This window comes from Uloborus diversus, chromosome 1, assembly GCF_026930045.1.
Source record: "Uloborus diversus isolate 005 chromosome 1, Udiv.v.3.1, whole genome shotgun sequence".
NCBI classification, from domain to species: Eukaryota; Metazoa; Arthropoda; class Arachnida; order Araneae; family Uloboridae; genus Uloborus; species Uloborus diversus.
Genome location: NC_072731.1, coordinates 74216047 through 74231296, shown reverse-complemented (window position 1 = coordinate 74231296; position 15250 = coordinate 74216047). Strand labels below are relative to the sequence as shown.

At 32.7% G+C, this 15250-nt stretch overlaps 1 protein-coding gene across 1 annotated transcript in view; it reads right to left on the bottom strand.

The window, feature by feature from the left end:
* The window catches only part of LOC129226314 (pyrokinin-1 receptor-like), a 78894-nt gene extending 77967 nt beyond the window's left edge, over window positions 1-927 (bottom strand). Inside the window, exon 1 of the mRNA XM_054860946.1 lies at window positions 51-927. Within this exon, the coding sequence (XP_054716921.1) occupies window positions 51-927 (877 nt within the window). The remainder of the gene's footprint in view (window positions 1-50) is intronic.
* Window positions 928-15250: the final 14323 nt, after the last annotated feature.

The window sequence follows — 15250 nt, the reverse complement described above, 5'->3', positions numbered from 1 at the left end:
TACCTGAAAAAGATTGAGCTCAATACGACTATAAATAGCAATACACTTACCAAGCATTTTAATGATTCCTTTCCGGTTACTATTGACACTGGATCTTCTGTTGTCCTGTCCTCCTTTCTGAGTTGAAGACAAAACAGTACCACCGTTATTCCTCTGAATGACTTCTACACTACCCATAACAAGAGGACCTCTTAGTTTCAGACCAATCTTGACATACAAGGAAAATATTACTACCAGAGGTACACAGAAAAACAGCAAAAACGACATCAAGAAAGCATGGCTAATGGGTCTCTCCAAGCTGCAAACTGCTGTTTCGGACAAGATTTCGCCATCCATTGTAGTATCATAAATCACTCCAAACTGCAGTGAAACTGGAATAGCACACACTGCCGACATTGCCCATACAACGACGGTAATCTTCACTGCTCTTGATAGACTTGACATTGCATGGGCTTTCAGAGGATGACATATGGCTACATAGCGCTCTACAGTAAATGCAGTGATGGTCAGTATCGACGCGTATGTAGAAGCCTCTGCTGTAAAGCCGCGGATTATGCACATAGCTTCACCCAAGGTGTATGGTCTGGGAACCCAAAGCTGATATATCTCTTGAGGTAGTCCCAAGGCCAGGAGTAGCAAGTCACTAATGGCTAAACTGAATAGGTAGTAGTTTGTAGCAGTATGCATGTAACGGTTGCGAGATATGACAATGCAGGTACACACATTTCCAACGGTACCAGTTACCAAAAGCATTGTATAGACAACTGTCATTGTGATAACTGTTGGAAGGTGAACTAGTTCCTCGTGATTCAAAGTATAGTTCTCATTATAACTCCAAACATCATTGTCAAAGAAAAATGATGTTCCATTACTTCTTGCAAAAGTTCGATTAAGGTAAAGCTTCAAATTTAAGTTCAACTTTTCCATAATTAATAGTTTTTCAGTTTTTATTTTCTCTTTTAACTTTAGAAAAGGATCTAGATTCTTAAATCAATAAAAAAAGTCTACAAATTTGGAATATATTTTGTCTGCTTAAAATAAGATAGTTTTTTAAAAGGAAAATAGGATTTAATTCACTATTTATGTTCCTCAACTTTTTTTTCAATGTAAAACTTTATTCATTTTTAAGTCCAAAATATTGTGTAATCTGCTGTCATTTATGTGACAAATATAGTTTCAATTAATTGATCTGGAAAAGAGTTAATATCAAAATTACATAAAATAGAAAATCAGTCAAAAGAAAAAAAAAAGATGACTGAGACAGCATTTAAACGAATTAAAATAAATTCAGTTCTAATCACAATTTAGTTTCATATTTATCTACGTGTTTTGACATTATTTGTTATTGTACAAGAAATGTATATTGTTCTTGCATTTCACTTTTTCATTAGATAAGGAAAAAAATAGTTACAGAAGAATTAAAAAAAAAAATGGTTCTTATAAAAGCTAATTAATTCAAAAAAATATCCATTAGAGAGTTAAGTATCTTTAAAATGCATGTTTCTTCAGCAGTTTAGTAAAAAGGAGTAAAACTGAAGAATTAACTTTTGAAACAACAAGTATCTTTTTTAAATTTCTTCCACTTCTATTCAAACTATAATTTTTCTTGATATTCCAATTTTATTAAAAAATACAACAAAATCGTCCATTTGAGAGTTATTTGCTTGCAAAGTATGCGCTTATTATCTCAATGATTACTCCCATATTCAAGAAGTTGTTAGATATCAGTAACTTTCCCGCTGGAAATTTTCATACTAGTCAAAGAAATTAACCTTACAAACTTGTAATAAATAATGTTTTTCATCTGATATAAATCGAAGTTGGATATAACTTAAGGAAAATTTCCAGTTTAAACCATCTAACAATTGTATTTCTCTTGTATAGTCTAGCGCTTTTAAAAGTACTTAATCAGAAGTTACCAAACCAGCGATCGCGGGAAGTTTTCGGTAGATCCTTCAGCTGGTTTTTTAATGAAGTAAATTAATGGCAGTTATAAACTTACAACGCAAACAAGATATTATTTATCCACAAAAAAGCGGCACATTTACATATTAGTAATAGAAAAAGACATCCAAAAGCATCATTCGGTCTGTTCTCCAAAACAGCCGAAGCGTAAAACGCGAAAAGCTCTTCAGAGGCCGGATGCTTCTTCGCAAAGCCGCTGTCCCATTTGAAACTCTCTCAAAACATAAAAGCAACAGGATAAAATGGCAACTCCAGAGCATCTCCTGTTCCGCCATCTGTCGGAGACCTTATGAGCTGAAAAATCAATGGTGGCAAGCGGAAATAAGTTTCTGCACATAGTGGCAGTAAGTAAGTTTTCTGTTATTGTTTGAAGAACTGCCCGAGGTGATTTCTGCCAAAGAAAGCTTTTAGTAATTTGCAGATGCACTTTTTGGTTGGTTGGCATCGGGCAAATAACTCGGTGGTCATTGCGCTAGATTTAGGAAAAGTTTTGAAATTAAATAATAAATAAAGTGGAATAATATTTCTCAAGGGAACTTCAGGAAAATATTTTCGTTAATTTTTAATGAAGTATGAAAACTTAATGTCTTTCATTCCAACTCTAGACGGACTCGCATACTTTGTTTCATTAATTATGTATCTCAACACTTATTGATTTCTATGGATTCAAAAAAAAAAAAGAAGAATCTACATTTTGGAATATTTATTATTTGAGGCACGATAGTACAAATTTCTTTTAAATTTAGTTGTATTGTGTATTTGTTCTATGCAACATTTTATTTGTGTACATTTTTGCTTTTAACGTTTTTTTCCTTCAGGAGGATCAGCTATGAAATTCTGAACTGTGGAAATGACGAAAAGTGTCATATAAGAAAGAAAACCCATCTCTGAAATAAGAACGCTATTCCATAGAGTTTTTTTTTACATTTCTGAACTGTAGTATCAAGTTATCCTTCTTCATGCTTTCTCTGGTTGCGACAAGACGTCAGCTACATGTAACAAAGGCAAAACGAAATTCATAAATTTGTTGCAAAAATATCAATCATTGAGCTGCATTCTGGAAGTGTTCTCTAGCCTCTGTTCTATTCCAGGGCAAATAGCAAAGGCAGGCCAATCTTTTTAAAGATCCTTTTACGTTCTTTAATTCATTATTGATATTTTTGCTCACAAGTTTTGGTTTAAAGATATGTGGGGGAAAAACTAAAAGGTGCACCTAAAATTCGAGATGGTGACGCAAGCGATCCCACCTCCCCCCACCCGCCAACACTGACAATGTTCAGTTTGATCATGAAGATTCCTTTTTGTGTGTGTGTGTCGATTTTCAAAACTACAACTTTTCCCCCCTAAACCTTTCATTTACCAGACTATATATCCATTTATAAATAGTAAGATATGACACAACTACGGCTTTTGCGACATCATTTTCTTTTAATTAATTAATGCTGATTGTTTTCTCAAGTCACGAGATCAGAGTGCACATTTATGCGTTGACTAGATCTCTAAATAAATATATCTTTACCAGAAGGACCGGACTGAACCATTAAAACGGCTCGGGCGATTCCACCGAACCGAATAGTCACCCCCTCCCCCCCATACACACCCAACTTGTGAGTTAAAAAAGGAAGGAGATAAGAAAAATGAAAGAGTGCGGGGCATTGCAAGGTAAAAAATTTCAGCGGGTGTACCAGCACCTCCTACAAGAAAGCTTTTTCAGTGGTTCCGTGACGTCACAGCAAGAGGTTGTCGGAAGAGGAAATTTTGTGATGAAAATTGTTTCAGTTTGTGTTTTAAAAGATAAAAGCTTCTATTATATTAGAACTGTAGTTCACCTACTATATAGCATTCGTTAACCGTTTTTTCCTTAATCTGTGAGTATTTAAATTTATATTTAGATGAGCAATTATTATAACTTTAGTCCAAAGAACATGATTAAATTATCTTAAACAATCCGCTAAGATTGTTCTATTTTTGTTTTCATTTAAATTGAGACATTACACAAGGAAGAACGTATAGAATGACAAAAGATTGTATCGACCCAAATTTTTAATACATTGTATCTCATCCACTTAATTTTAAAACGTCTAATTAGATCCAAAAACGTGTTATATTTTCTGAACATTGCAATCAAAAATAATCGAAACTGTCGATTAAACTTGAACGCTCCACTGATACTGGTGTTCACCTCTTTGGAGCCAAATGTTGAACCAAATGTTGAAAAACTTTCAAATGAAATGCAAAATCAAGGAAATAATTAAAATGAAAATTTAGTCATAGTATGAATATTTAAGGCCTATGACAACAAGTGACAGTAGTTTGTTTAAATTTAAACTGAACCATGCTTTTATTTTGCAATTTCAATCAAACTCATAAATTATTATGAACTTTTTAATTACTATTTGCTTGGGCTACAAGACAGTTTGTTTGCGTTTAAATATTTGAGTTAATATTGAACTATTTAATTTTTAGGGTTGTAATTAAATTTATTAAAGAAAACTTCTAGATTCATCTCATTTCACCTAGTAGTATAGTGAAAATATGATTTCTGTCTTATGTGTTCTGTTTAGTATTCGGAATGTTACCAAGTGGTCCTTAGAAGTTGATAACCACTGCCGTATGTCTTTCCATCCACTTTATTTCCTTTTAAATATTATACCTCCTGAATCTCTTGATAAAGTTTTTTTAATACTTTCGTTTCTTGCATTCAAACACTTAAAACAATTGTTGTGAACATTCATTACAACTTTTTAAATCTTTCCCACTGTGTTTTAACTTTTTTTTTACTTAAAAGATATTTTGGTGGCTGATGTATTTTTCTCCATTTAGCTCGTTTTTATGATGATGTACTATTGAAAAAATAGAAGCGTAAATACATCGGCGATTCTTATGAAGTTGTCATGTTTATTTATCTTTTTTTTTTTTTTTTTTTTTTTGAAACTGAAGCTTGTCAAGGGTTTGTACAATGTCCTTTTTTTTTTCTTTCTTTTCTTTTTTTTTTTTTTGAAAAAATGGTTGAAACTTATTTTTTTGGCAACTTTTAATGAGGCAATCTTAATAATGCACAATTTAGGATGTTTTTAAGCAATATTTTAAGGTTGTATAATCTTTAAAAGTTTATAGAGAAAATATTTCAGTTAAACTACTTTTATTCTATTTGTTCAGTTATGATTGCTGTGTTAACGTTTTAAGACCGAGGTTTTTCTTTTCTTTTCTTTTTATGGGGGGGGGGGGCGGACACATTCCCAGTTCGTGTAGCTGAGAGCAAATTGGGAGACGTGGGCACTCTCGATATGACTCCTATATCTAGAGCCTGATTACCGCACAGGTCTCTATTCGACACAGGTTTGAAACTGCCGCCACCGAATTCGGTGGTTTTTCAAAGTTTCATTCATAAAGAGTGCTTCGAAAAGGGAGGGCGAAGTGTAATTGCAACTGACCCCGTGACCCACTGTCCCTGCGGGTAATCCCTCAACCTTCCGATTTCCTAGTCCCGCCCTGCTTACTAGACTTCAAAGCAATAAAAGATTCTGGATAAAATGAAATTAAGAGAAAATTTCCTTCTTGAACTCTTCATTTATTCGCAAAGACCCCACATAATTGCTTCAACGTATTTCTGTCACACGTAATATAATTTAAATTTAACCCTAAAGGTCTGACAATTGTTTAACTTAACCCCTTATAAATCTATCTCGTATGTCCTATTGGAAACATTAATATTTTATTTTCATCAGTTGATTACAAAAGTCGTTGTAATATCTGCTTTCCCAATCACTTAACTTACTTAAAGTTACATCAAAAACAGTCAAAACTATCTTCAAGGTATTGAAGTGCGTTTAAAATTTCAAGCTCATTGCGTTGAACAAATATAATACACACTTGGCCAAGAGCGACTTTTAATTCTCCAAAGGATTTTTCAGCTCCATAGTCAAACAAATCACAAGAGAAGATTCAATTACAGAAAAGTATTTTTAATTTTAATACCGTCATCAAAAAATACTTGTGTCTAACCATCGTAAGTCCAAATGTTGCATTTTCATCAGCTGTCTACCAACTTGAATAAAGCTCTTTGAAGATTCTATGCTTTATTTCCCATTTAATCTTTAACAGAACACTTTTCGTTACAATCGTTTGAAGTGGCTGTCGACTTTTCTTCTTTTCAAGAAATTTTAACTTATCTTGAAAAATGTATGCTTCAAATTTTGCAGTAATAAACTTTTAGAGAGCTCTCCTTTTGATATTCTCTCTTGCCCTGAGGATGTTCTGACAGCGTTCTAATTTTAAAACATGTAACTTATTTCACATTTTTCTCTGTAAGTTTCAGTTCGGTCTTTTATTCTGACTTAATCTGAACAAATTCACTGTTAAAGGATCATTCAAAGAATGTTTTTCAGTAAAATAAAATAAAGGAGAAAGCATTTTCCGCCAAATAGTTCACTAATTGTTAGCAATTTGATTCAATTATTTGCTTTTTGTATGATTTTCTATCAGTGAGAGGAGCTTTTCCTCATTTTATCTCATGTTTTCTAGTTTGAAAGATGATTGAAACCTTCAAATTAATATATACACTCAAAACTGTTTTTTTTTTTCTTTTTTTCAATTATTTTTTCATGCAATTTAGCAGTAATTTTGGTTGCGAAAACTATTTTGACAGCTTTTGAAAGATAGTTTTGCGCGATTTTTTTTCATGCGGTCAGTATCCACCGCTCAAAAACAGGTTTCAGTGCAAACATAAAAAAAAAACCCTCTAATCTTAATTGTAAGCTTACAATGAGAATTTCGCACACGTGTTTCGCAGTTGCAGATTTCAGTGCAAAAAAGCGAGGCTGTGAAAGAAAAATACTGCACATTGCACTCCTTGCACTGAATGTTCCTCGCAATTGTAAAACTGCGCATCACCTCTCATCACAAATTTGGCCAATCTCATCAACTTAATATTTCCCGATGTAGGTGGGAAACGTTTACATTCTTCTCGCACAAAACGTTTAATGCTTTCTTTTGTATTTCTTTTTCAACCCCGACACACAAAAGAAGTGGGTTATAAGTTTGACATATCTGTGTATCTGTCTGTGGCGCTCTAGCACCTAAACGGATTGACTGATTTTGGAGAAAAAAAATTATTCGAAAGGAAAGTTTATCGAGCGTGTTCATAGCTAGATTGTGTGTTCGGATGACATTCATTAACGACGATATTAATTAAAATCCTCTAAAACGTTTTTTCATGATTTTTGCAGTGAAAACATATTTAATATTTTAAAAATTTAGTACCAAAATAAAGAGCATTTTTTCTGCGTCTGATAGAACGTGTTTGGAACTTCCACGTTACATAGAATTCGAATTATAACGCTTCCTTAAAGCAGATTTTAAATACGGCTAAGTTTTTATTGACTCGATTGGTAACCGAATTCATTGCTTGCCGATAAGGATATTAAACACAATGATTCAAATAGTAGGGGAGATAACGACCGAAATTTTACGACAATATATATAAGGCCAGAATTTTTTTAAATATTAGATTAGTTTACTTAAAAGAAGAAAACGCGAGTCTACCAAAAAGTTATAGTTGCAATAATTAATAAAAAATTTTGCAATATGTTGCAAAAACTTGTGAAATTGTCTTATATATATAAGGCTGAAACTCGGTAATATTATTGATTACGTATAAACATAACGAAAAATATATGTCTACCGCGTCCGAAGCGTTGCCGTGCCGTGTCTACCACCCACGCAAGGTGCGAAAAAATCAGTCAATTTTGACTTAAATATATAAGCCTAAAATTTTTTTTAGTAACTGTTTACAATGTATAAAATATAAAAACAAAAGTCTACCAGTTGTGTTATGTTGCAAAGGCATGATAGACGTCACGGAATGTCGACCTCGTACCTCTATGTACCGTTTATCGGGCCGCTAGCGCTCGCTCGAAAAAGTTTGCTTGTCGTCGCGAAATTTCAATAAATAAAGCTGATTTATTTTTTAATAAATAGTTTAAATCCTGTTTTTATTAAAATTTTTAGTCTGCCGTGACTAAGAGGTTGCTTAGTCTTTAGTAGACGTTGCTTAAATTATAAAGTAGTTGGAAAGGTATGATTATTTTATCTTTTCATCCTTCATAAATGGAAATTTTTTAATTATTATTTTTTTTCATGATTACAATTTTCTATCATATTTAAATTGATATTCATACTTTTGTTATATTATTCATATATATATATATATATATATATATTTTAACTTCTTCAAAAATATTTTGAATCACCACCTTTTCAAATACATTTCGTAAATGGGGAAGTAAAGCTGTTTATTCATCTACTGCGAAGAAAGGAGAAAGGAAGGACACGCCTTTAATAACCTTGGGTCTGGGGCCTGGGCCTGAGTAAGGCTCCTATAGTGCGGAGGAGCCGACGCATCCGCCATTTTGGAGCAAACTTGATCCAGTGCTTCGCGGCGATAGCGTTGCTGCTGATGTTTATATTTCTTTAGCATATGTTAAATTGGGTCAACAGATAATAGTCATCTGCAGAACTGAAAAATCTGTCTTACTGCATTTACTGGAAAATAACATATTTTTTAAAAAATAATAAGCACTGTTCATAATGCACTCAAAAGTACAAAATAACTTTTCTGGGTCAGAAAGGACAATTTAAGAATTCCTGTAGTTTTCAAAAATTTCCAAGAAAATGACACCACAAACGAAGAAAAGTGCGGTTCTAGTCATGTAGAGAATGTTTTACCATTATCTAGCTTTCAATCATAAATTTGAGTGTTGAAACACGCATTTTTTTTTTTTTTTTTCTTAATGGGAAAGTTTGGTTTAAAATGACTTGAGCGCACTTTTCTTCGTTTGTGAAATCTTTTTCTTCAAAGAATTAAAAACTACAGGAACACTTAAATTGTCCTTTCTGACCCTGAAAAGTTATTTTGTCCTTTTGAGTGCATTATGAAAAGTGCTTGTTATTTTTTTAAAAAAAATCTGTTATTTTAAAGTTTTTCGTTTTCAAACAAAATTTTACTTTAGAATTTTATTTTTTGGCGTCACGTTGTACCTTAAGGTTAAACAAATCATTTAATAAAATTCTGAAGTCTGTAAGTGGCCTAGTTGCTGAGTATACGCAAAAGAATGGTTCACAACATATAAGTAACGTGGGATAAAGATCCTAATACGTCTTTTTACTTAGCCCCGTTATCGATTATTGGCATTGATGCATAGATGAGGATAAAAACCCTAAGAAAGCAACGTTAGTGAATAAATTTCATTCTTCCTCCAGAGAGGACTTGATTCAAAATGTTCATTATGATTACTATTAACATTGCATTTGCAAGGCAACAAAATTTATAACAATGGATTTTATATTTAAACATTTAATGGGGAAATTACATCAAATTTGCTATTTTCCATCCTTACGCGAAATAATGATGTTACTTCAGAATTTTAAATTTTCAGCCTTAAGTTGTACCTTAAGATTAAGCAAATCATTTAGTAAAATCCAGAAGTCTCTTAGTGATCTAGTTGCTGAAATATAAGCAAAAGAACGCCTCAGATTACTCCATGACAATCAGGCCAAGTGTAATAAAAGTGCTTAAAAAACATCAATTCTGAACAACCAAAATTTCTCATCTATGATGGATTCTTTTTATTATATCTAATGAAAGAAATTCCATCATCTAACGATATTGAGAAAATTATTAAGTATGTTCAGCAGTATTCGTAGTAATTGTTTTCGACACGTACCCCGTTTCCTTCCATAAAAGATAACGAACATATCGTCGCCTCAGAGCAACAGTAAGATATCTAATCCCAGAAATAACATTAAGATATCTTACTGTTGTTCTGTGGCGACGATATATTAAGCGGAACTCACACAGGTCAAAAAATTCAGGTAGGAGACTGCAACACGTCCCTCTGAATTTTTGAATCAATTAAAAAATATTACTTTTAAAGAAGATTTGCTAGAATATTTACTAACAAACTGGGAACGAGATAACAAAGCGATTTATTTTGAAGATAAATTTGTGTATATTAACTACAGTGTTATAGATTTGAAACCATCAACAGAAAAGTTGTAAAAATAGTCGATCATACTCAATCGTGCCCCAGACCGCGAAAAATCCGACACAAAAAAGATTTACCATCTTTGTAATTTTTGAAGAGCTGCAGCCTCCATATGACGTCCACCTACGATGTTCAGATACTGATGTATAAGTTATAATATTGGCTAACATGAAGTTTTTGAATCCTTAAATAAAGGTCTGGTTGGAAGTTGGCGTTGGAAAATCATTAAGAAGTATCAATGTCTCTGAACTTTACAAGAATTTAGGAGAAACCGTTTGTTCCGTCTTGGTTGCTTTACACGCAATGACTGGTTGCGATCAAAATCCGGCTTTTTTCCGAAAAGAAAAAGTTCGACCTTACGTTCTATTTACAAAGTCGGAAAAATACACAGGAGCGTTAACAAATTTGAGTAAGCCGTCGCACAATGTAAAATGCATGTCGCAAATTCGAATACAACTCGAAATTTCGGAAGAGTTGTGCGCCGAATGTACAGACAAAATAAAATGGAAAGAATTAATGATGCAAGAACCATGACGTTTTTAGAAGAGTATAAAAATTTTGAAAAAAGATAAAGTAATTCTCGAAAACGTGAAGAGTTTTGATCCGTCATCCTTAACCCTATGTTAGTCTGAACTTCGTGAACATTTCCTCAGAACAGCTTGCATTTCGCAAATTTGGATAAGATTTCATTTAAAAAATCTGACAAGCTTATCACCTCTTGATTGTGGGTGGAAAGTTGAGGACAACTGAAAAGTTTTTAAATGGTTTACTGAAAACAATTACCGCAAGCAATAAAAGATGTTACATTCGAAGCATAGCCTTCGGCCTCACCACGTCAAATTTTCGAAACATCGCTTCGAGGTGCACTCTCCCATGCTACGAACTAACTTTGTGCCAAATTTCATGAAAATCGGCCGAACGGTCTAGGCACTATGCGCGCCACAGAGATCCAGACATCCTACAGATATCCTCCGGACATCCAGACAGAGAGACTTTCAGCTTTATTATTAGTAAAGATTAATTAATATGTAAAGAACTGTTTATTTCATTATTTTTAATTATTTATTGTTATGTAAGATCGATGCGAAAAATTTCATTTCATAAGTACTTGATCATAGAAAATAAATAAATAAAAGAGGCATAATTTAAAAGGTCAAGACATTATTAATGAAAAATGAACTTCACTATAATTTTGTACATAGTTTTAATTTTAATAAAATATTTTTTAAATTCGTTTCAATGTTAAAATTATTTTTTTTTAATATGCTTAAATCATTCACACCTTTCCAACTACTTTATAATTTAAGCAACGTCTACTAAAGACTAAGCAACCTCTTAGTCACGGTAGACTAAAAATTTTAATAAAAACAGGATTTAAACTATTTATTAAAAAATAAATCAGCTTTATTTATTGAAATTTCGCGACGACAAGCAAACTTTTTCGAGCGAGCGCTAGCGGCCCGATAAACGGTACATAGAGGTACGAGGTCGACATTCCGTGACGTCTATCATGCCTTTGCAACATAACACAACTGGTAGATTTTTGTTTTTATATTTTATACATTGTAAACAGTTACTAAAAAAAATTTTAGGCTTATATATTTAAGTCAAAATTGACTGATTTTTTCGCACCTTGCGTGGGTGGTAGACACGGCACGGCAACGCTTCGGACGCGGTAGACATATATTTTTCGTTATGTTTATACGTAATCAATAATATTACCGAGTTTCAGCCTTATATATATAAGACAATTTCACAAGTTTTTGCAACATATTGCAAAAATTTTTATTAATTATTGCAACGATAACTTTTTGGTAGACTCGCGTTTTCTTCTTTTAAGTAAACTAATCTAATATTTAAAAAAATTCTGGCCTTATATAAATAATGTATTAAAAACTGTCGCTATCTCCCCTACTAAAAGTTTTTATCTGTTGTCAGTTTCTATTTGTTAACAAATAAAATACTTGTAATTGATTTTTAATAGTATAAGGCTTTTAGAAGGATTTTCAATTTAATTTTAAATCTATCACTAAAAAGCGAAGGAATTGTCCTACAGTTTTCTTTTTGACACCATTGAAAAGAGCGGTTTTTTTTAACTCCAGATCTAACTCGACCTATGGTTGAGAAAAATTGATCTTCTATCTCCAAAGGAAAAAAAGTTACAAGCCGTTAAAAGTCAAGTTCGAATAATCCTCCAGTTACGTTTTTTTAATTCGCATGATTTTTTTTTTCTTTCCCTTATTCGAAAACTTTAAAAGGGTTTTGATTTTAACAGAAAATCTTAGGCTCAACTCAAATCAAGCCTCGAGCTAAAGAGCAAAATATATTGCTAGAGACCACGAACATGAAAGCGAGTTTTCAATCGTACAAAACTACAGTTTTTTAATGCTCATAAACCCCTTAGCCCTTACGGCTCTGCAAGTTGGAATAAGTTATTTTGAAACCCGGTGAAGGGGTGCTTTTTGATCCAAAGAGAGCTCATAATGTGTTTTTAATCTGTTTCTTTTTAACTGACAATTTAAATCTTTGCGAATCAAATAAGATTGCGAAGAAATCTTCGGGGGTTGGTGAGCGTTGGCGGGCAGGGGGCAGAGCCCCGTAGCATTAGAAAAAAATATTGGCATTTTGGGAGTAAGCGGGAAAAAAAAAACGTAAAGGCTTAAGCATCAAAACCTGAAACACATGACCGTCGTGAGCTTGTGCCAATATGAAAGATGATTATCATAAACTATTTAAATTGAAATTAGACATTTGCAGGTGCAAACATTGAATTTCAATATCAAATTCAACGAAAAAATTTAATATAAGGTTGCATTTTACCTAATTAAGAACTTTTTTTAAATCACTTGTTAAACCTATTTTATGCTTGGAAATGATATTTTGATGAAAAATGAAACTGTATTCAGAGCTCTTCAAAATACTTTCTTTCCTCGATTTTTTTTTTTTTTTTTTTTTTTTTTTTTTATGAAGACGTCATTTTAAAAAGATTTCTGGTAAAATCAAATTCAATTCCTTTCGGTTTAATTATCGTAAATAAGGGATTAAAGAAAAATGACGAAAAAATCGATATACCTTTTTTTCTCATTTTCTCACTAGCACATTGAAAACCGGAATGTTTTTTTTATTTTTCAGATTTCAGATAGCACCAGTAAAAGGTTTGAAAACTTTTCTTCTCCATATTCAGTCAGACATTAGTTTTGCCTTAGAATCAAACTTGTAAAAAAGTCTCATTTCTCTTTCTGACCTTCTAATTGATGGAAAAATATAAATTCATAATTTTAAAAAATAAAGCAAATGAATAAAAGAAACTTCTACATCTATCTACAGCCCTACTTTTAGTTTCTGAAGATCAAAATTTTTTTATTACTTGCTTGATTTTTTTTTTCCTTTTCATTCTATAGATTAAATTAATTTATAACTATATTTTACAAATAAAAATAATTACGCCTTTTATAACTCCAAATAATTTTTTGCTGGGGTTGGTGTGAAATTATTCTTTCGTATTTCAACAAACGGTTTTTTTTAAACTATGTTTGGTAATAAATGAATTCTATTTTCTTAGACTGATCAAACAGACTTTTTTCTTGAGTGAGTGATTAAAACTAACGATAATCTTTTAGCTTGACAGTTCCAAACAAGAAACAGCTCAAAGTGACCGTGAACGCTATATTTATCGTATTTTTAGTTAAAACTTGAAACATTTAAATGCTCATCTTCAATGCTGATTTTTCGTTGCCCTTTGTAAATGTAATCACCTCCATCTTCAGTTTCTGTTTAGCTTTGAGGGGTGTGCACTGTTATGTCTGTACTCATATGCGCTTTCCCTTCCCTTTTCATCTTCAACTTGATAAAGGGCAGATGAACGAAACCTTATGATTGAATTATGCCTGCACTTTTATGCGCTTTACCTTCCCTTTTATCTTCAACATGACTGAAGAGCAGATGAACGAAAAGTATGATTGAACTATGTCTGCACTCATATGCGCTTTCCCTTCCCTTCATCTTCAACGTAACTAATAGTACAGTAAAATTAGGCCAAAAAAATGGCCAAACCCAAACATCCAAAAAAAAAAAGTTGAAACGTGTTGCAAATTACTTCTTACCCTACCAGCAAGAAGGGGTAAAAAGTCCCAACACTTTGCGCGTCGGGTTTTGGGGGAAAGGGGGGGGGGAGCGAAATAATCCTCTTTTAGCCTACCTTCCCAGTAAAAGTCAGAAAAAGAAGAAAAAAGCATGAAAGAAGGCTTAATGCATCTTAAAAATATCGCAAAAAACAAAAAAAGTCAAAAATAAATAAAATAATTAAATAAATATTGAAATATTAAAAATTGGAAAGTAGGGTATTGAGATGGGGAAAAATGTCTGTCGGTCTGTCTGTCTGTTCCTCCCTAATAACTTTTGAATGAATAGTCCGATTCAAACAAACTTTTTTTTGTTCAAAAGATCTCGGCGAGGAAACCTCATTCCCATGTTTCACTTTTTGATTTGAACTATTTTTTGTTCAATTTTGAACAGTTCAAAAAAAGTTAACATTAGCGCCTGCGAGGAAATTCAAACTAATTCCGAACTGTGAGGCGAATTTGCTTCAAACAAACTTTGAAGGAAAAAGCTTTTGATGAAAAACTTGTATATAAAATATCTTTTTGATTTGAACAATTTTCCGCTCAATTTTGAACAGTTCAAATCACTTAACATTAGCGCCTACGGGGAAACTGAAAGTCAATGTAGATTCCGTACTTGAAGGCGGATTTACTTCAAACAAATTATGTTGGAAATAGCTCTTGACGCCAAACTCCAGACTTCGACTCCGAGAATTTAGGGACACTTGACTCCGACTCCGACTCCTGTGCCCGACAATTAATAGGACTCCGACTCCCCGACTTCGACTCTGATTTCGTAGCTTTGGCAAAAATTTGTACACGGAGGACAAATGACTGACTCCGATTCTTAGAGATTCGACTCCGACTCCTTTACCCCATAATGAGATTGACTCCGACTCCGACTCCGCAGCTATGGTTTTGACTGTGAAATAATTATTGTTGATCTGACTTGTTTTTATTTTTACGCCAAACTTTTAATTTAGGTGTTCAGTTTTCGGCGAATTAACTCGAAGTCATTTATGTTTCTACAAAAAGATATGCGCAGACGATTTTTTTTTTTTTTTTTTGACAATGAAAATTATTTTTTTAAGTTGACATTTTATTGTTTTTATTTATTTTGGTAAGTGCACTAATTCATTT